The following is a 19,099-nucleotide window of genomic DNA, read 5'->3' on the forward strand; positions in this document are numbered from 1 at the left end:
TTAGCTGTGGGAAATACTTCTGGACATTGTGCAGAGTACCTATTTTGGTACCACATCAACTCTTTTTAAAAAGTATCTTCTCACAAATGGTGCTTATAGGAAAAACTCAGATTAGCTACACTTTTCCCACGAAGTGTTACAATGAGAAATACTCAAATATCACTATATTGAATTGAAAACCAACTAACCATCAGAGAAATACCATAAATAGTTACAACTAATGGGAAAAAAATTCTTGCAAAATGATTCTAAAGGCCATTCATGAACTATACAGCAGAAGGCCATTCATGCAAATACCATCCATAAAAAACCATTCACAAAAAATTATGTAGCTTGCAGCAATAGAGATGCCTAAGCATCTCGCTAAGTCTCTCTATGAGACTCACTATTTGCCTCCAATTCAGATATCTGAAAGTTCATTCATTTCTTATACTTATAAAAATCTTTTCTCATAGCAGTCATATCACCCATAATTTGGTCTAATTTACTCTTGTACATTTCTGTACAAATTTTATTCCGTTCATTCTCCTCGGCCAGACGCAGAAATGCCTTGTCTTTCTTCATTGAAGGAGGGGGGGTCAAGAATGACCATGTGCCCCATTCCTTGTGCGTATCCATATCTGAATCCTAAAACGTCTTTGAAAATAGCTGCAACTGTTTCATCTGTCATTTTCGGGATCTTTCTCATTCAATTTTTCCCACCATATATGGATGGTGACTTTTGGATGGATTTGAAAGTAAAAGAAATCTAGAAAAATTTCATAAAAATAACACATGCAGCCAACTTAAGATTTTATTGTAGGATGAGATACAAAATTCTCATTTCATCTCTTCGTTACATATTTTTCAAATCTCCATAGAAAATATAATAAACAATTCAACTTTTTCAAATTTCAATTCACATTTTTCAAATCTTAAAATAATAATAATAATAAAATATAATATTTTAAACTCTCTAATATCCTCCCCGCCCGAGGCAAAACACACAAACACCTGCCTGTTACTTGCCATACGTGCAACGAACGGGACCTTGTGACGTGTGATTGTAACACGTTGTGTGATCGATGTCTTGAAGAGTAGCCATCCCAGTAGGCCCCTCCCTAGACAAACAGCCACCTCAAGTAGAAAAATCAAAATCCCCTGCTCATGGATCCCTAAATCAAAGCGTTTGGCCGCCGTCTCTCACTCTACATTTTCTCAGGGCATCCACCCATGGCTTCCTCTACTATTGCTCCAACTCCCACATCTTTCACACTCAACAAGGTCAATACATTACCCCAGTTCCCATTGCCCCACGATTCCTCTCTGTTAGTATTTTCTCGCCTTTTTTTTTTCTGATAATAATGTAATAGCCCATGTCTAGTATTTCGTTCCTGTTTTGATCCTTTTTTCTTTTCAGCAGAAAGATTTGGGGTTCTCTGCTTTTTCGACTCGGTCAGGGTTTTCCATTCCGAAATGCCGGAGAACGATTTCCAAGAAAATTTGTTCGGTCATGGCACCGCAGCAGTCGGAACGCAAGCCTTCGACCACTGGCTCGGTTGGGTTCCTATCATCCTGCCTGATCGGGTTTTTGTTTTGGGTTAATGGATTTGATTGTTTTGTGGAATTTAATGGCGGGATTTTGGTTAATTACAGGTGAAGACTGGGATGACGATGACCGAGAAGATACTGGCTAGGGCTTCTGAGAAAACCCAGTTGATCCCCGGTGAGAATGTTTGGGTTAACATTGATGTTCTAATGACCCATGATGTTTGCGGCCCTGGTTCAATTGGAATCTTCAAGAAAGAATTTGGAGAGAATGCCAAGGTATTGGATAAACTGTCGCATTGAAATGTGACTTTTTGATGACTTTTTTTTTTTGCTTCAATAACATTTAATGATTACTGATTCTAAAGCTAATATATGAACTTTATTATAAGTGGTTTGAATATCTAGTGGCGGAAAACTGACGCGGTGATGTGATGAAAATCTGTGGACAGAATTTGCATATCTTCTTTGAAATTTAAAGTTCCATATAAAACGATAAGGTCGTGTTGATGCTCATTAAGCTGTTGTTATTTTTAACACCGAATCAAGACAGAGTGATTGCAAAAGTTCAAATAGATAACTGACGCGAATCAACCATACCTGATAGTCTGATCACGTCAACATGAGCGTGAGAATTTTGATCATATTAATGTTCACTTGAGCGTGAAGTTTACAATAGTCTGATAATGTCAAGGTTCACATGAGCGTGTGAATTTTGATCGTATCAATATTCACATGAGCGAGAAATGTGCATACTTGTGAGATATGCTTTTTTTTTTTTTTTCGCTGCACAGTCTTCATCATTTTGATGAAGGTGTATGCCATACTCACGAGTGATTGTGAGGTGAACTGTGTGTGTGTGTGTTAGCACTGTTTTAAATAATGTAATAACTGTCTGAGATTGACTGTTTTTTGGAATTGAGGTTTGGGATCGGGAGAAGATTGTAATAATACCAGACCATTACATATTCACAAGTGATGAACGTGCAAACCGTAATGTGGATATACTAAGGGATTTCTGCATGGAGCAAAACATCAAGTACTTTTATGATATTAAAGATCTTGGTAATTTTAAGGTATGGCTCTACTCTCTCATTTGCTCTCTTTCCATCATGCCAATCCATTATCCTTAAGAGCTTATATCTAAATTTTCCTTCCTAACTTTTCAGGCTAACCCAGATTACAAAGGCGTATGTCATATTGCTCTTGCACAAGAAGGTCACTGTAGGCCTGGAGAGGTAAGTTCTTTTATCAAATCCATTGCAAAGTCAATAATTCATGTAACTTTTGTGCCTTAAAGTTCCACTGTTGTTAAACCCTATTCATTGCATTCAGGTCCTGCTGGGTACAGACTCTCACACTTGTACAGCTGGAGCATTTGGCCAATTTGCCACTGGAATTGGCAACACTGATGCAGGTTTTGTGTTGGGCACTGGGAAACTCCTGCTCAAGGTCTATATATATGCTTTATTTTGGCGTCTGACATGGACTTCCTCACTTTAACAACTTAATTTTTGCTCGGAAAACTAATTTCATATTTAAGGTTTCCAAAAATATGATTGTAATTCTCACTTCTAGGACTTCCAGAAACTGTAAGAACTTAGATATTCTTCACTGATTGGAAGGTAGTTAAGATACTGCCGTCTAGTGTGTGTATATATACCCATACAAATGATTTATTTGACTTTGGGATGTATCATGTTTATCCGTTTTGGTAAGTTCAGATGTCTTATTTTATTAGAGCCATGCATTCTTGTGTTAGACTCTTTAACATCTTTGTAGTTTGAATTATTATTGAAAAGCCAAGAAAGATGATTAAAATACAATTTTTTTTGCTCTTTTTAGCATTTCCATTGATAAGCATGACCATGACTATACGCATTCTGTTAAATTTTAGAAAACTAGTAGATTTTTTTTTTTTTTTTGATAGGTAATAATGGAATTTATTCCAAGTAAATAGGCATAGCCCAAGTACACAAGATGTATACAAGTGAGTACACCTAGTTTTTGATAGGAAAACTAGTAGATCCTCAAGTCTTAAAACTTGCTACTGTTTACATATAAGAGAACTAGAAACCAGAGTATGGGAAAATTATGTCTTTCAACTTCCTTCTAGCTATGTGCATGTTCCAATTTTCTGCAACCTGTACATGTGCTCCATCTTATAAATTGACAAAGTTTTTCCCGTCTTATGTAGAAATGTATTTGTACTATTCCCATATCGAGTTTTCATCTATATATAATTTGCAGGTTCCCCAAACTCTGAGATTTGTAATGGACGGCGAAATGCCGGATTATTTGCTTGCAAAAGATTTGATTTTACAAGTAAGTTAAAACAGGTTCTTGGGCGATGCCTATTATCTTTAATAAAATTTCCTGATTGCCAATATGCATTAACTGGATCTTCCATATAAATGTACTCCCCTTCTCTGTTTTGTTGTTTTCCTGAACAATCTTTACCTTTCAGATTATTGGTGAAATATCTGTATCTGGCGCAACATATAAATCTATGGAGTTTGTTGGCTCAACTGTTGAAAGTTTAACTGTAAGTAAATGTTTTTTTTTTTTTTTGTAGGTAACTGTAAGTAAATTTTTAATAGATATTCTCTGTGAGTCTCTGGTCCACACAAATTTGTCTGCTAACGTTATTCATGCTTATTTTTTAGTGATTTTTTATTTTTTAAGTGGATCATGAATTTTACTTCTCTAATTCTCTGTATAGATGGAAGAAAGGATGACATTATGTAACATGGTTGTTGAAGCCGGGGGAAAGAATGGTGTTGTCCCTGCTGATAGCACCACATATAAGTACCTTGAGGTTGGTGCAATAGTTCATTAAATGCATTTGGTTTGATAGTCCCCTCTGTGCTTGTCCATGCACTTAGATGTGTGTTTATGCAAACATGCTAACTTTTTGAGACCGTGCCACTCCATTTTAGCTATATATCATGATATAGATATATTTAACTTATTCCTAGTTTTAATACTAAATCCTGATGATAGCAGACCACAATCCTGGTTTTGAAATCCATATTTGTTGTAATCGGGTTGGGTTGTCATCTTGAAGAAAAACTTATTGCTTAAAAACTTTGTTGTTTTTGGACAGAAGATGTTCTCTTGTGTAGTCTACATGTATCATATCAAACATTTGCTTATAATATTATATTTTCTTTTGCACAGGATAAGACCTCTGTGGCCTATGAACCAGTTTATAGTGATGAACAAGCAAGGTAGTTTTTCCTAACTGTACTGTCTATATGATTAGAACTTTATGTGGACGTATGAGGAAAAAACTCTTTACTTTTTTTGGAAGAGAGAGGGGAGGGTGTCTGTGCATCAAGTACTAGTAGTTAAATCTGTTGATGTCAGCTCTGAATGGTGTTTGGGGGACCTTTCCTACCTTGGCACATTTATGTTCCTTGATGACATTGAATTAACTCGATTACTTTTTGACTAATTTTTTTTCTTTTGTTTCGCTTTTGGATTTCATTTGTATTGATGGGTTTGATCTTGTCTTTTAGATTTCTTTCTGAGTACAGATTTGATGTGTCAAAACTGGAACCTCTGGTAGCAAAGGTGCGTGATTTTGATAGCTGTCAAAGAGAAGATTTGCTCAATTTTCTTTTGTTTTATTTTTACTTTCCTAATACGATTAAAACTAGGAAACAATGTAGGTGGTGGATCACATGATCGATCTACTAATTAAAAATGGGTCTTCTGTTATAGTTCTAGAGGGATTGCTTGCTTTGACTCTGTTTATGAGTAACGATTTCAATATTTTTCTACAGCCACATTCTCCAGATAATCGGGCTTTAGCAAGAGAATGCAAAGATGTGAAAATTGACAGAGTGTACATCGGATCTTGTACGGGAGGGAAGACGGAGGATTTTATGGCTGCAGCCAAAGTTTTCCTAGCTTCAGTAAGAAGCTGTATATCTTTATCATATATAAGACCACTGGGCACTTTTTTGCTACTTATATAATGGCTTGGTTAAAATGTAAATATGGTGTTATTTTTAGATATATTTTGTTTAAAAATTTAATCTTAACTTGAGTCTTGGAAAGTTTGATTGCCGGTCTCTAATTTGCTTTATCTTTATCCATTTGTTTAGAATCATGAGAAAAACCACTACTAATCTGCCTTATATGAGTAGTTTCATATAATTCATAAGCATCAGGGATGTGTTTTGTTCATGAAACATGTATCTTAATAACTTTTGTACTGCATTATGCCTTTTTTGCATATTTTTTGTTCTTATATTTGACATATGAGCTTTTTTACTTAAATGAAGAATCAAATTAAGATTAAGGTATAGATTGCACTTTACGCTTCTTTTGGAGTTATTAAGACTTCATTGTAATGTTTTTTAGTAACTATGCTCCTTTCTGGAGCTTCTTAATTTCTTTTGCTTAAGTGGTTTACCCAGTGCCATTCTTGTGGATTGCTAATGTTATTCCCAACCCCCCCCCCCCCCCCCCCCCCCCCCCCGCGGGTACTTTTGGGGAGTAAGCTAAAGAGATGCAATCACTTCTTCTGCAGGGCAAGAAGGTCAAAGTTCCAACATTCCTTGTCCCTGCAACCCAAAAGGTTTGTAATTATAAAGCTCAATATGGGTAGATAGAAAGCAATGATTTGAATAATTTGAAGATAAGTAAACTTTTAAGCAACTATATGATAAAAATTGTAGGTTTGGATGGATTTATATGGTCTCCAAGTACCAGGATCTGGTGGCAAGACTTGCTCCCAGATATTTGAAGAAGCTGGATGTGACACTCCTGCAAGTCCCAGCTGTGGTGCTTGCTTGGGTGGCCCTAAAGACACCTATGCACGCATGAATGAACCAATGGTGAGTTATTTTTATACTTCTCTTGCTCTTTTGGAAGTGTTAACTAGCTCTTTATTCATTTACTTCCTGAATGGAGATCCTTATTTCCAGCTGGTATCTTTTGGAAAAACTCATAGCATAATTAAATTGAAATAAACAACTTGCCTAAGGTTCCACCCTAGTGGTTGTTGCCTCCACATTTTTCCAAAGAAATTCCTGAGCCAATCTGGGATGAGATTCTGAATGTAGTCCACTTGTGTGCCCTGAGAGTTTCAAATTATTCCTGGCACTATTACAGTGAGATAATAATCTTGTCAAGACTGACCAACGTAACATTTTTATGCTGTTTACCAATATTGTGATACAATTAGGCCTGATCTTCCTGTGCTGGAGTTCATAGACAATTGCATTTCACATCAAAATGTGCAAACAAATTGGACTGATCTCTGACCCTTTGTGGATCCCAGTAGTGGATTATTCTTTATACTAGATCAAGAGTAATTGTTGGCTAAAAAAAGAGTAATTGTTTGGATGAAACTTATATTTATCAAGAAAACCAAATTAGCATAAGAGTAATTGGATGGTAATGCTGAATAACTACATCAGCATATCATGTTTAAGGTATGAGAAAATCAGCCCACCCTTTCCTGGGATGTTTTGTGCATCGTTTAAACGATTTGTGGAGCCATGCAATGCTAAGTTCCAATGTACATTACTGTGCACTGTTAATCCTCCATACTTTGCTATCCACCATTATCTTGTTACAAGTCTAAGCTGAACCACATTTTTAAAGCAATGGCAGTGATGATTCCTACCTACACCATGTCTAACTTCCTCTTGCTGAAGTCTCTTTGCAAATCTATTGATTGCAAACTAAAGGACTTCTGGTGGGTTTTCCTGCCCACAAATGACAAAATTTTATGCAAAGCATGGGATGCCATTTGTCTACGGGTAGATTATGAGGAAGATGCCAGAATTGAAATGGGCACTAGTGGAAAAACTAGGACAGGCAGTGGTTTTAAACAAGGAGAGCTTGCGGGTAAAATAATTGAGAGGGAACTACCTACCAAATGGTAATTTTGGTATGGCCGAAAGCAAAAGCAATATATTCATGGATCTCAAAGCAGATTGTTAATATCGAAGAATCAATTACTGCAGACTGCTTAAGGGTTCCCTGTTTATCGGGATTTATCCCCAAAGTTGAAAGATGCATCAATGAGGCTGAATGAAGCACTTGTGGAGGCTTTCATCAATCAATCCTAAAGATCCTAGAAAGTAGATTATTTATGTCGAGCTTTTCAAGCTGAGAGGGCTGAAGCAATCTTGATATCCTTTATAGGATTTAGAAGATAATGATAAACGGTTTTGGACACGAGGATGATGGTCAATTTTCAGTCAACTCAGCCTTTGCACTTGGAGATGAAAGGGGATGGGATCTAGCTAATCCTTTACAAAAACGCATGATTAGGAACGGTTGTGGAAAGCCCAATTCGCCCGATTACAGGATGACTGAAGCTACAGCTATGGAAGATATCTACCAGTATTCTCCCTGCTCAAATGAATGGGGTAAGTTCATATCAGAAAATGAAGCATTCAATGCCCCTTGTGCAATGTACTTTCAAAACCACCACGTCTGTATTGGAATGTGCCGTTGCACGTGTGCTATAGATCTCATTACCTTGGCCCATCGGATACCTTTGCTTTTCATAATATTACTATCTTGGAGTGGGTTAGGATTCTCTTTCATGCAAACGAAAAATTGGGCAAACTGAACATCCCGATTTTGACAGAATTAAAATAGTCCACAGATGAGGAAAAAGGCAGCCCCTTGAAGTGGATACACAAATCATAATTCTATTCCCAAAACACTTGAAGGCTTAGAAAGAGATGCATACAGAGCCTTACCTGGGACTCTCTAATCCAATGATGGCGGGAAGTTAACTTTGATGTTGCGATTAGCACAGTCTGTCGTGGCTGGAATGGCTATATAAAGGGCATATGGAGCAACAAATCTCAAACATGTTCCCCTATTATTGGTGAAGCTAGGGCTGCTCTCACTGCTATGTAGGAAGCTTCGATGGTAAATCTGGATGAGTTAATTTTTTAGGGGGCTCTTGCAATATTTGTTCCTTAATTATAGGAGGACACAGAGGGATGACTACTTCGATCAATAGTGAGCTTGGAAAATAGACATGAAAAGAACTGCCAATGAAATGGCACATTGGATTATTAAATTGGCTGCAAAATGTATCCAAGAGGATTTTATATATTATTCTCAAGACCGAGGCTCTTACTACTTGAGTCAACCATTAGCAGTTATTAAATAATCGATATATATTTATATATACATATGTATTTATGTATTTTGTGGCTGACATGGTTAGGTGTGAGTGATATTTTATTTCTTCCAGAGCCAGAGTTGTTGGGGAGTCACATTATGTTGGGGGGGATCCTAACTTCAAAGATTTTATTTGGGTTGGGGTAAGATGATTGTTGGAATGTAGTGATTGAGAAAGTGGAACGCAGATTGGCATCTTGGAAGAAGTTGTATTTATCTAAAGGTGGTAGGTTCACCTTAATTAAAAGCACTCCTTCCCATTTACCCACCTATTTTTTGTCCTTGCTCCCGCTACCAGCAAAGGTTGTCAACCGTATTCAGAAGCTACAACGCGACTTTTTGTGGAGTGGTTTGGGGGATGAGTTCAAGTTTCATTTGTTTAACTGGTCGATGGTTTGTACTTCAATTTCTAGAGATGGACTGGGGATTCGCAACTTGATGAAGTTCAACCAAGCTCTATTGGGTAAATGGTTGTGGCGGTATCAACGCGAAAGTGGGGGGCCTTGTGGAAGACTGTTATAGATGCACTGGTTGGGGAGGAATGGGGTGGTTAGTGTTCAAATGAGGTACGTGGCCCATATGGGGTGGGTCTATGGAAATCCATGAGGAAAAATTGGGAGTTCTTCCGGAGACATACACATATTGTAGTGGGTGACGACTCTCGTGTCAGATTTTGGTATGACAACTGGTGTGGTGAAAGAATACTTTAAGACACTTTCCCTGCCATATTTGGGCTTGCATGAGTGAAGGATGTAGCGATAGCAGACCACTTGTTTTTTTCTAGTGGCTCCCCTCAATGGAATGTTGATTTCATTAGGGCAGCTCAAGACTGGGAGTTGGAGGAGGTCACAGAGTTCTATGCGGCACTGTATTCTGTACATATGACTAAGGGTTCCATGGATCAGACGATTTGGAGCCCTTCCACGAAAGGTAAATTCACTGTCAGATCACTCCACAGAGTTTTAACGAGTCTAGACATACATTCATTTCCATGGAAGAGCATTTGGCAGGCAAAAGCTCCTTCCAAAGTCGCCTTTTTCCTTTGGGCAATAGCTTTGGGCAAAATTCTCACCATAGATAACTTAAGGAAATGTCAGTTAATGTTGTTGGACTGTTGTTACATGTAAGAAAGAGGGTGAATCAGTAGACCATCTGTTTCTACACTGCAAGGTGAAGAAGACCTTGTGGGACTATTTTTTTACAAGACTTGGCGTATCGTGGGTCATGCCTTTCAAATTGGTGGATTTTCTAGCTAGTTTGAGAGGTCTCTAGGGGAATTCACAAGTCACAGCAATCTGGAAAATAGTCCCTATTTGCATGTGTTGGTGTATATGGCGGGAACAAAATGATAGAAGCTTTGAAAACTGCGAGAAGACAATGGAGGAGCTGAAGGTCTTTTTCTTTAAAACATTGTTCTCATGGGTGGGGGCCATTGTTTGCCATTGTTTGTAACGGACTAAGTGTCCGTGACTTTTTACTATCAATTGTAAACTCTAGTTAGGTATTTCTCATGTATTCTCCATGTATACTTGGGTTTTGCCTACTTTTAGGAATAAAACACTTTGATTAGCGATCAAAAAAGATGGTTGTTGGGATTATATACTCCCACAAAGATGTGGACTGAAGATGCTTCTTCATACAGATACTATAGAGTATCTAAACATAGGACCCAATTGATTTTGTTCAAGCATGAGTTTACTGCTAGCCATTGTGATGTGTTCAATCTCTATTGTGACTCCCCTTTATGTTTTACTTAGATTGCTTATGTTTAAGGCCAATGAGAATGTTTTCCGTGAATTTAATGTTACTGTATGGGATGGTCTTTGCAGGTCTGTGTGTCAACAACAAACAGGAACTTCCCAGGTCGAATGGGACACAGAGAAGGCCAGATATATCTTGCTTCTCCATATACTGCCGCAGCATCAGCTTTGACAGGCTATGTTACCGATCCAAGGGAGTTCTTGCAGTAGGCTATATCATAACTCTGCTCACCATCACCATGTATGTCATGGTTACTTTGTACTTGAAGACTGTAGGTCTAATGGCGGACCTTAGAAGAAGTATGGATCTTAGAAGTTTTGTATGATAATTATTAGGAACTTGGTACTAAATATTGAGCTTTTAAGTGAGTTGTAGCCTGGGCCAGAAACCGTGTCTTATGGCTGTGCTAAAATTATCCATGAAATAAAATGAAGTTCGATTAGGGTTGGCAAGACTCGTCATCGTAATAATTATTCCTGACTTTGGTTTTTATTCTTCCTTTATGGCCAAATAATAGGAAAACCTTGAACTTTCCTGCCTAGCTGCGTAACAGTGGAACCTGAATGCTTCTGATTTTGAATCTTTGATGTATGGATCTTCGTCAGGGGTGTGATGATAGGCAGACATCGCAGCAGGGGGGGGTTTCTACAAATATTGGAGCGCAGAAGACAATACTAAAAATGGAAAGGAATTGCTGGCAAACTCTATTATCTGTTTGTTGTTTTTTTTTTTTTTTTTCCTCTCTTTTGGAGGCCCTTTACTCAAGGGAAATGACCAATTATGAATGCAAAACAACATTTGTTCTATTTTTCCTGTTGTTCCTTGCGTCGTTGGGGTTGAGCCTGAAAATTTACAAAGATCATATGTGGAGAGAGCAACCATTTACCGGAAGTTATTTGGTACTGCGAAGAAGATTTCAGTCTAGGCCAGGGGAATCTGGTTTGCAGTCTGTCTGTTCTCCGATCTGACTGAACCAGAACATTTTTTTTATTTATTTTTTCTAATAGAAGAAGCTGAAGCAAATAGTCTGTTCTAGGCCAATGTAATCTGGTCTGGTTTGCCATTTAAGTACATTGTAACGCTAGTAACCGTAGTATCTGCACAAAATTGCAGAAAGACAATCATTTAAAGTGCCAAAATCAGAAACCAGGCCTCATGGTGCCTCAACAAACAATGCGCTGAACTTCATCATACAGTTTGGGGGCCATATCTTTGATCCGATTGCACTGTTCAGTATTTAGATTACTGCCCGATTATCCACCAGAGTGCACTCAACGCCACAAAGCTTTTGAGAAAGAGAAACCTCTGTCAAAGTGACAAGACTGATTTTAAAAGCTTTCAACACATTCCAAATTCTCTCGTCTCTTTTCCTTTCTCGGCCTGAAATATTTCAGACTCAAGTAAGGATTTTCTAGGATTGGAGTGAAGCCATAAAAACAAAATCAAAAGCTTTACAGCTATTGGGGGAACCCCTTAAGGCTCATTTGCTGTCTTTTTGCAAGACATGGAATGGAAACCAGCAAGAATGTACGGGAAACAGAGGAAAGCTGAAAGAGCCCCCGCATGTCTCCCTTTAACTCATGAGAACTTTGTGAAATACAGTTGTCTCCCCAATCAATTAAAAGAATGTAATTATTTAAAGAAAAAGTAGCATCTCATTTCATCAATAGGCTGTCGTCTGGAGTCAAAGTTTTCATGATCGCATAATCTTACGAACCAAGACAGCCATCTCTCTCTCACTCTCTCTCTCTCTCTCTCTCTCTCTCTCTCTCTTCGTATCAGTATTTCATAAACCTCACCAAAGTGATAGCAGATAGCATCGGACCTTTATCCAAAAACGAAAGAGAAAAAAACAAATAATAAAGAAAGGAAAACCACAAACTAAAAACAAAAAAAGAAAAAGAAAAAGAAACGGAATATAAGTTATAACTTTGTGAATGTTTTTCACTATCAAACTTACTGGAATTAAAGAAAGTCTTCAACTTTAACTAAGGGGTATAGGGTTTAATTTCCACGTTTCCTTTACATTCTAAGTAAAGATTGAAGATTAGTCGGTTGGTGGTCGGCTATTATCATATGTGAGAGAGAGAGAGAGAGAGAGAATCCTAGGCCTTCCTTTGAAGTAAACAAAAAACACGTGTGAAATGTTGAGAACGATGTCAAGCAAAAATGCTGAAGATAGCATGTCATTGATTTTGTGTTATATATATACTTTTGAGTAACCTTACTGAATTTCAGTTCTACACAATCAACATGAAAACGAATCCTAATTCTAATTGCTCAGCCATCTCGAAAACCACCTTGTAATTTAAATCAATCTAGAAATATACAGTCAGACATAATTATGGTGTACAGAGCCATCGTCATATACATTGATTATGCTTTGTATTACCATTGCTAATAAATTATGGCAATTAGGCTGAGATTGTTCATTCTTGTTAGTTGTAATGTTCGAGTTAGACAGCAGCAGCTGTGATGCTGTGAATGCAAAACTCACCCCCATCAGTGTAACCATTTTTTTTTTTTTTTATGTTGGGAAATCTCTCCAAGGCAGGGCCCTTCAGACCTATCCCTGCAGAGTAAACCCTAGTCCCGTGCACCGCACCCTCGAAAGTTTCCTACACGAAACTGGTTAAATCGTTAGCTTTTCATCAGTGTAACTTTTACACAATACAAGGAAGATTTTAAGGAGTTATGACTTGTTAACATTTATGATGTGGTAGCCTTCTGATCTTTTGGTAATATTTCGATGTCTGTACATGAAGAAGTGAACGTAAAACCAGCTATGGCAATGATAATTACAAAACTCTGCTACTTCGAAGGTTTAGAATAATTTGAACAGGTTGATTCAGCTGTAAAGTAATTAAAAAAAATGAAATTATGTCAAATCAGAAACAAAAGAACACTTTCAAAACACTGCTGGAGCATCACATTTAGAAAACATGGCCAAATAACACAACCACAAAATTTTTAAAAATCTAAAACAACCCAAGTTTTTTTTTTTTCAACCTTGTAAAAACTGAGACCACTAGATTGCAGCAGACTCAACACTCTAGATAAAAGTACTCCCATATTTACAATACTGTGAAGCAGCATTCAGCCAAGTTGGCAGGCCTGTATGGTAGCACTATATTAAGAGACTGTAAAAACTAGAATCAAAATGACCTACAAGGACAAAAAAGCAGCAACAACCAGAGACTGGTTGAGTATAACAAAAAGGGAGCAATATAAAAACCAGTGGAAGAACAATCTCAGCAGGACACTCTGTCCCATGAACTTTTCTACTTTCCTTTGTTTTCAATCTGTGGGTTTTCTTCAAGTACTCAATTTGAGAATGGTCAGATCAGTGGCATTATATGGGCTTGCTTCTTTGTCTCTCATTCCTTTCTTGAAATCTTGGAGCTGGAAATATATGTGTTAGCTAGAATTGAAAAAGTAGGGGAAACAAAATCAATCCAAATATTTGAATGCCAGACATTAGAATTATAGCTGTAAATTTCAAATACCAAGTCCATTAGCCTCAGAGGTCTTCATGATTCGAAGCCGTCTCACAGAGCCAAGAAACATCCTGAAATTGCAATAGAAAATAGCATAAACACTGGGAGCAGCACAAAAAAAAAAGAGATATATACTCGTTTATTTTAAGGAAACTTCTCAACTCAACTCATCTCATCTAATCATTACAACTTTCTTAAATTCTCATACAAAATAAAATAAACAATTCATTCCAAAACAAAAATAATATTAAAAAAATATATTCTAGTAATATTTTATTTTAACTTTCAACTTTTATCTCAACTCATCTCATCTCATCTCATCTGTGAAAACAAATGAGATAGTACCACCTAGTAATCTTATGACACCCTCAACCAGACCACCTATTAATCTTTTTGGTCCTCCAAGATTGCTACAACTCATGAGTCGAACCTTATGACACCCTCAACCAGACCACCTAGTAATATGGTCCACCAATGGCTAGGACCATTAAGAGTGGCAAGGCTCACTTCAACATTATGTATGCCCATTTTCCCCTTTCCCCAACTCCCATTTTATTTCTTTATGTATTTTTTTTTCCGTTTTTAAGTTGTAATGTTAAACGATTGAGCATACCCCCATGGAACATCTCCCACAAGCATCCAGTCTCCATCTTTATCTTCATAAGTGAGCACAAATTCAGATGAACCATCCAAAAGCTTAGGGGATTTTGTCACCTGTTCTTTCTCTCCACCTGACGCAAGACAAATAACGACAATATGCACTATCAGCGTCAATCAACCTTTCGCTTATCCATACATGCAGAAAAAAAAATGTGCATTATTAACTGGCAGAAATATTTACTACTCATACTGGACCCTTTTTTTCCCCCTTTCACTCACCCAACCTCTAATTTTTTTTTTTTTTTTTTTTTTTTAAAGACAGAACAAACTCCATTTATTCATAATGGGATATTACAATTTTGACCTAAAATATAAAGGATACAAGTCAACTGCTTTTAATACTCTCTAATACACAAATTTCTTTGTAGCTGACATGGTCTAATCTATTATTGTAACCCTCTATAGACAAACTGTCTGAAAGACAGCACTGTTATCTGAGAACACGGCCATTGGGTAAACATTGGATGTCTTAGGCCTACCTCAACTGGGGTATTCAGTTTTGGTCGCAGATCATTCAAGTTTCTATTGAAACTTAGGAACAAAAGTGGACAAGACAATCAGACAGTGGGCCTGACAAAATTTATAGTTGTCCGAGCAAGTTTTTTTCACTTTATATGTCTATGTGCTTACTTTGAAGATCGTTTTAGAAAATCAATCCAATTTCAACATCCCGGATCAAGACACAAGGGAAAGAGAACTAACCCATGGATTTGACAGTGGTGGTGGACCTAAAGAACATGTCTTCCAGCATTTCGGCCAAAGTCGCATAGCAAGAATGAGCATTCAAATCAACCTTTCTTCCTATCGGAACTCCATCCATATTCACCTTCACAAATCCAAGATGACATTTTTCTTTAGCAGTATTTTCAGTATTTCTATAAATTTTCTTTTTTGAAGAATCGTTGGATTCATCTTTCTCTCCAATTTGCTTGTCTTCTTCATCTCTTTGACTCTTTGTCTGATTTACCAAGCTGTTCATCCTGTAAGCCCTTATGGGTGGCCATCCCACAACCTGACTGCTTTCACAATGCAAATCACAACAAAGGAATGATAACATTAATGATTAAGGAACAGATTGACGAACAGAAACAAAGATCAGTCATAACCATTTTCTCATAATAACCAGGCAATTGCTTGAACAAAGTAGAATGCTGGGAATTTGATAAGAAAAGCACTTATAAGAAAAATAAATTAATAAAAACTAGAAGCCTATTATTCGTAGCATCTTCTACACTGTTGAATATCTTAAGATAAAAAATAAAGAAATATGATCATTGTAACAAAGTATATACAAGAAACAAAAGTAAAAGGGACATGCATTCTAGATAAGAAATATAAGCTCCCTGTTTCATATAGATTAAAGAAGGCATGGTCCATAATCCATTAAGAGATTATGAAGGAAAAGATATAAACAGACGCAAGACATAGAGCTAGTAAGGAAAAATTCAGGCAGATGACACGTAAAGAAACCGTTACACGGAAAAAGTTTTCACTCTACCCGAAGGAGGAACTCAACATGAGAAACCAAGTTCCCACTAATACAAGGATCTTTTAGAGCCGCTGATCAACTTCAAATACAGCTAAACAATATGAACAAAAAAAAAAAAAAAAAAGTTTGGGGGTGGGGGGGGGGGGGGGGGGGGGGGGGGGGGGGGGGTGTGGTGTGGTGGTGGGAGGGAAGGGAATCAGATCATGCTTGCAAATTACTTGAGACCCCAGATACAGATGGTCTAACACATATCCGCTCGTCTGACTGACTGCAAGGTCTTTATTTTCTGGAATTGGAGAGCGAAACCCCATAAGATGAATTCAACTTTTTCCCTAGTTTTTCTTTGCTAACAAACACGGGGGAGATTGAGAGAGACAGAGACAGAGAGAAAGAACTTTGATGAATTGTCTAACCTGGCACTAGGAGGAGATCCACCCTCTTGTGAAACAGAGTCAGCAGCTCTCTTAGTTCCAGTAACAGCAGCAACAGCAGTTGCTCTGTCTGAGAACCGAGAAGAAACTGAGGAACCATGAGAGACCACTGAAGGAAAGTCTTTGGGAGTCAAGATTCGACGACACTCTCCCCATACAAAAGGCTTACCCTTTACAGCAGCACCACCACCACCTAGGCTCAGACCAAGACCCAGCTCGAGTTCAGCCTCAACCGGGGGGTATGAGGATGCCTCAGAGGACAGGCCCACGAAGTCTTGCTCCACCACCTCCATCTTTGACACAGTAGACTCATTAGTGGAAGCCCGAGAAGAACCACCACCACCACCTAGTAAACCAAGAGTAACATCCATGAGAGCAAGATATGGAGTCAAATTTCTAGCAGAGCCAAAGAAAAGTTTAAAGAATGAATGCAAAGATTTGGAGTAATGAGGGGGTGAAAAGAGAGTATAGGGCAGCAAAAGGCACGCAAAGAGAGAAGGGAAGGGAAGGGAAGGGAAGGGAGGGGTAGGTTGAAGAGAGGTGGTGGAGGGGGTGATGGTGCTGGGGCCCAGGTGTCCGGTAGTGCGCCTTGCACTCTCACCACCCCCAACCTCAAATTTTCTTGACATGATTCATTTCTCTTTAAGAATCTGATTTTCTATGTTGGTATAGTGCAGAGAAAGATATAGTTTAGGAAAAAAGGTTAATAGTTTTTTAGAGAGGGAGAGGGGGATCGAATACTCACAGTATGGGCATAAGCAAATGCAATTTGGTTCTTGAAATTCCAATTAAACAATATCCATCTCCATTGTTTTTGGCCATCCGAGTGGCACAGTTCTTTATACAGATCAGAAGAAAATTAAGTTGTTAAAAATAGCCTGGATCTGATATGATAAAGGTTGGAATTGATATAAAAGTCTTTCTATTATGATGTTTGCAATTTTTTTTTTTTTTTTAAGCCTTAGTATATGATTGCTAATGATGTTAGTAGAAGTTGATCTTGGATCTTTTGACCTGGACTTGTGGGGAACTACCATCCAACACTGTATTTTTTTTGTGTTTTGAGCACATCAACTATGTATTTACTACAAAAGCAGGTAAGGTCTTGTCATCAAAAAGAAAACTTAAGACCGTTTCTTTGTAGATTTCTCTTTGAACTGAGCGAATTTCCTCGAGAAAAATGCTTGCTTAAGAAAAGTGAAAATGGAAAACAAATTAAGAAAGATAACAAAATCTAATCATTCTGTGTTCAAGCTATTATATATATAATCTTCCTTAACCTAAAGGAGCACGCATTGCAGACTTAAAACAAGATTTTGAAGTAGTGATCAGTACCCAAACCAAGATCATATATAACAAATATATATAATTACTCGAACGGAGAATTAATACCTATTCATTTAATCTGAGCTTAGGTGTCTCTTAGTACTATAAAAGAGCATTAGGTTAAAGTCTAAAGGTCGAGTCTTTTTACATGCAAAAGCATTATTAATTTATTCTTATAATGATCTTTACTCCTCAATATTGCTCCTTTCTTTCTTTCTATGTACTGCTGTCTACTACTTAGACGACAAACGGCGCCAAAACTTGTTTTAGAAAGTTGAGACCTAAAGAGATCAGATGCAATATTATTGCCAGTGGACATGCATGAGTGGGCCTGCAGCCAGTAAAGGTGAGAAATTTTCAAGACTAGGAAAACATCTTCATTATTAATTATTCACAAAACCGCATTTATCATTCATTACAAATTATTATTCTTCCAGGGACCACATCGATCTAAACAATTTTTCTAGTACAGATGCATGCATGGTCTGGTCATTAATTGATTGTTTGGGAAAGAGAGGAAGAGATCGGTATTAATTAAACACAAAATATAGCAATATTGGAGATCTTTTTTTTTTAGAGTGTAGTACATGATGTGTTTATTTCTTCTAAAATCAAGCTGTCCGATTTTATGGGGCAGTTTTTTCATAGTTAATGATGCATACCTTAATTAAATTCCATGCATGGTTTGCTAGACATGATTATTAACTGTTCGGTCTCATATATTCATACACTGTCACTGTTCGGAGGATGTCTTCATAATTCCGATTACCTGAAGTGGAAACACTAATTGGTAAGTATTGCATGCCATTAATATCTATTACATCAAGCTGTAACCTTTAATATATATTTCACTTGTGAACCTATCATCTAATACTATATAATGGGACGATAAAAAAATAGATGATCAATAGATTTTATATATATATATATATATATATATATTTATATATATATATATATATATAACGGTACTAATAGATCATATATATAAGTTACAAAACTTAAATACAATAAGTGTAATGTTAGATACAATTTTAAAGAGTACAAATCTCGCGCACTTCCTTTAAAGAAACACAAGGTTTACTATTAAAAAATTAATTTTTTAAATGTATCATATATTTATGAAAAAAAGAGTATGTGGTGCTTACATACACACTCTATAAATACTTGTTGAATTTTGGGATAATGCATGCATGGATTATTGATTTAATATATATGGTAAGAAAATCATGTCAAATTGATCA

General features: G+C 37.1%; 2 protein-coding genes across 3 annotated transcripts; one reads left to right on the forward strand and one right to left on the reverse strand.

Annotated features, from left to right (window-relative positions):
• The first annotated feature begins 1,096 nt into the window (after positions 1–1,096).
• Positions 1,097–10,904, forward strand: LOC121246619 (3-isopropylmalate dehydratase large subunit, chloroplastic-like). The gene is made up of 15 exons (XM_041144812.1): positions 1,097–1,263; positions 1,403–1,537; positions 1,636–1,806; positions 2,451–2,603; positions 2,697–2,765; positions 2,863–2,979; positions 3,778–3,852; positions 3,995–4,072; positions 4,250–4,345; positions 4,708–4,757; positions 5,049–5,103; positions 5,316–5,447; positions 6,068–6,115; positions 6,216–6,374; positions 10,521–10,904. Exons 1-15 carry the CDS (start codon positions 1,213–1,215, stop codon positions 10,659–10,661), a joined length of 1,530 nt encoding a protein of 509 aa, XP_041000746.1. The 5' UTR covers positions 1,097–1,212; the 3' UTR covers positions 10,662–10,904.
• A 2,403-nt stretch (positions 10,905–13,307) lies between these two features.
• On the reverse strand, positions 13,308–17,249 carry LOC121247830 (auxin-responsive protein IAA13-like). Of its 2 annotated transcripts, XM_041146285.1 has the most exons (5): positions 16,512–17,245; positions 15,312–15,625; positions 14,563–14,680; positions 13,959–14,020; positions 13,308–13,854 (listed from the first exon to the last, which is right to left on the reverse strand). In XM_041146285.1, the coding sequence occupies exons 1-5, from the start codon at positions 17,156–17,158 to the stop codon at positions 13,805–13,807; spliced, it is 1,191 nt and encodes a 396-aa protein (XP_041002219.1). In that variant the 5' UTR covers positions 17,159–17,245; the 3' UTR covers positions 13,308–13,804. The 2 variants fall into 2 exon arrangements, with proteins under 2 accessions (XP_041002219.1, XP_041002220.1); XM_041146286.1 differs by lacking the exon at positions 14,563–14,680 and having other exon boundaries at positions 16,512–17,249.
• Positions 17,250–19,099: the final 1,850 nt, after the last annotated feature.

The sequence above is a fragment of the Juglans microcarpa x Juglans regia genome, chromosome 1S (assembly GCF_004785595.1).
Source record: "Juglans microcarpa x Juglans regia isolate MS1-56 chromosome 1S, Jm3101_v1.0, whole genome shotgun sequence".
NCBI lineage: Eukaryota > Viridiplantae > Streptophyta > Magnoliopsida > Fagales > Juglandaceae > Juglans > Juglans microcarpa x Juglans regia.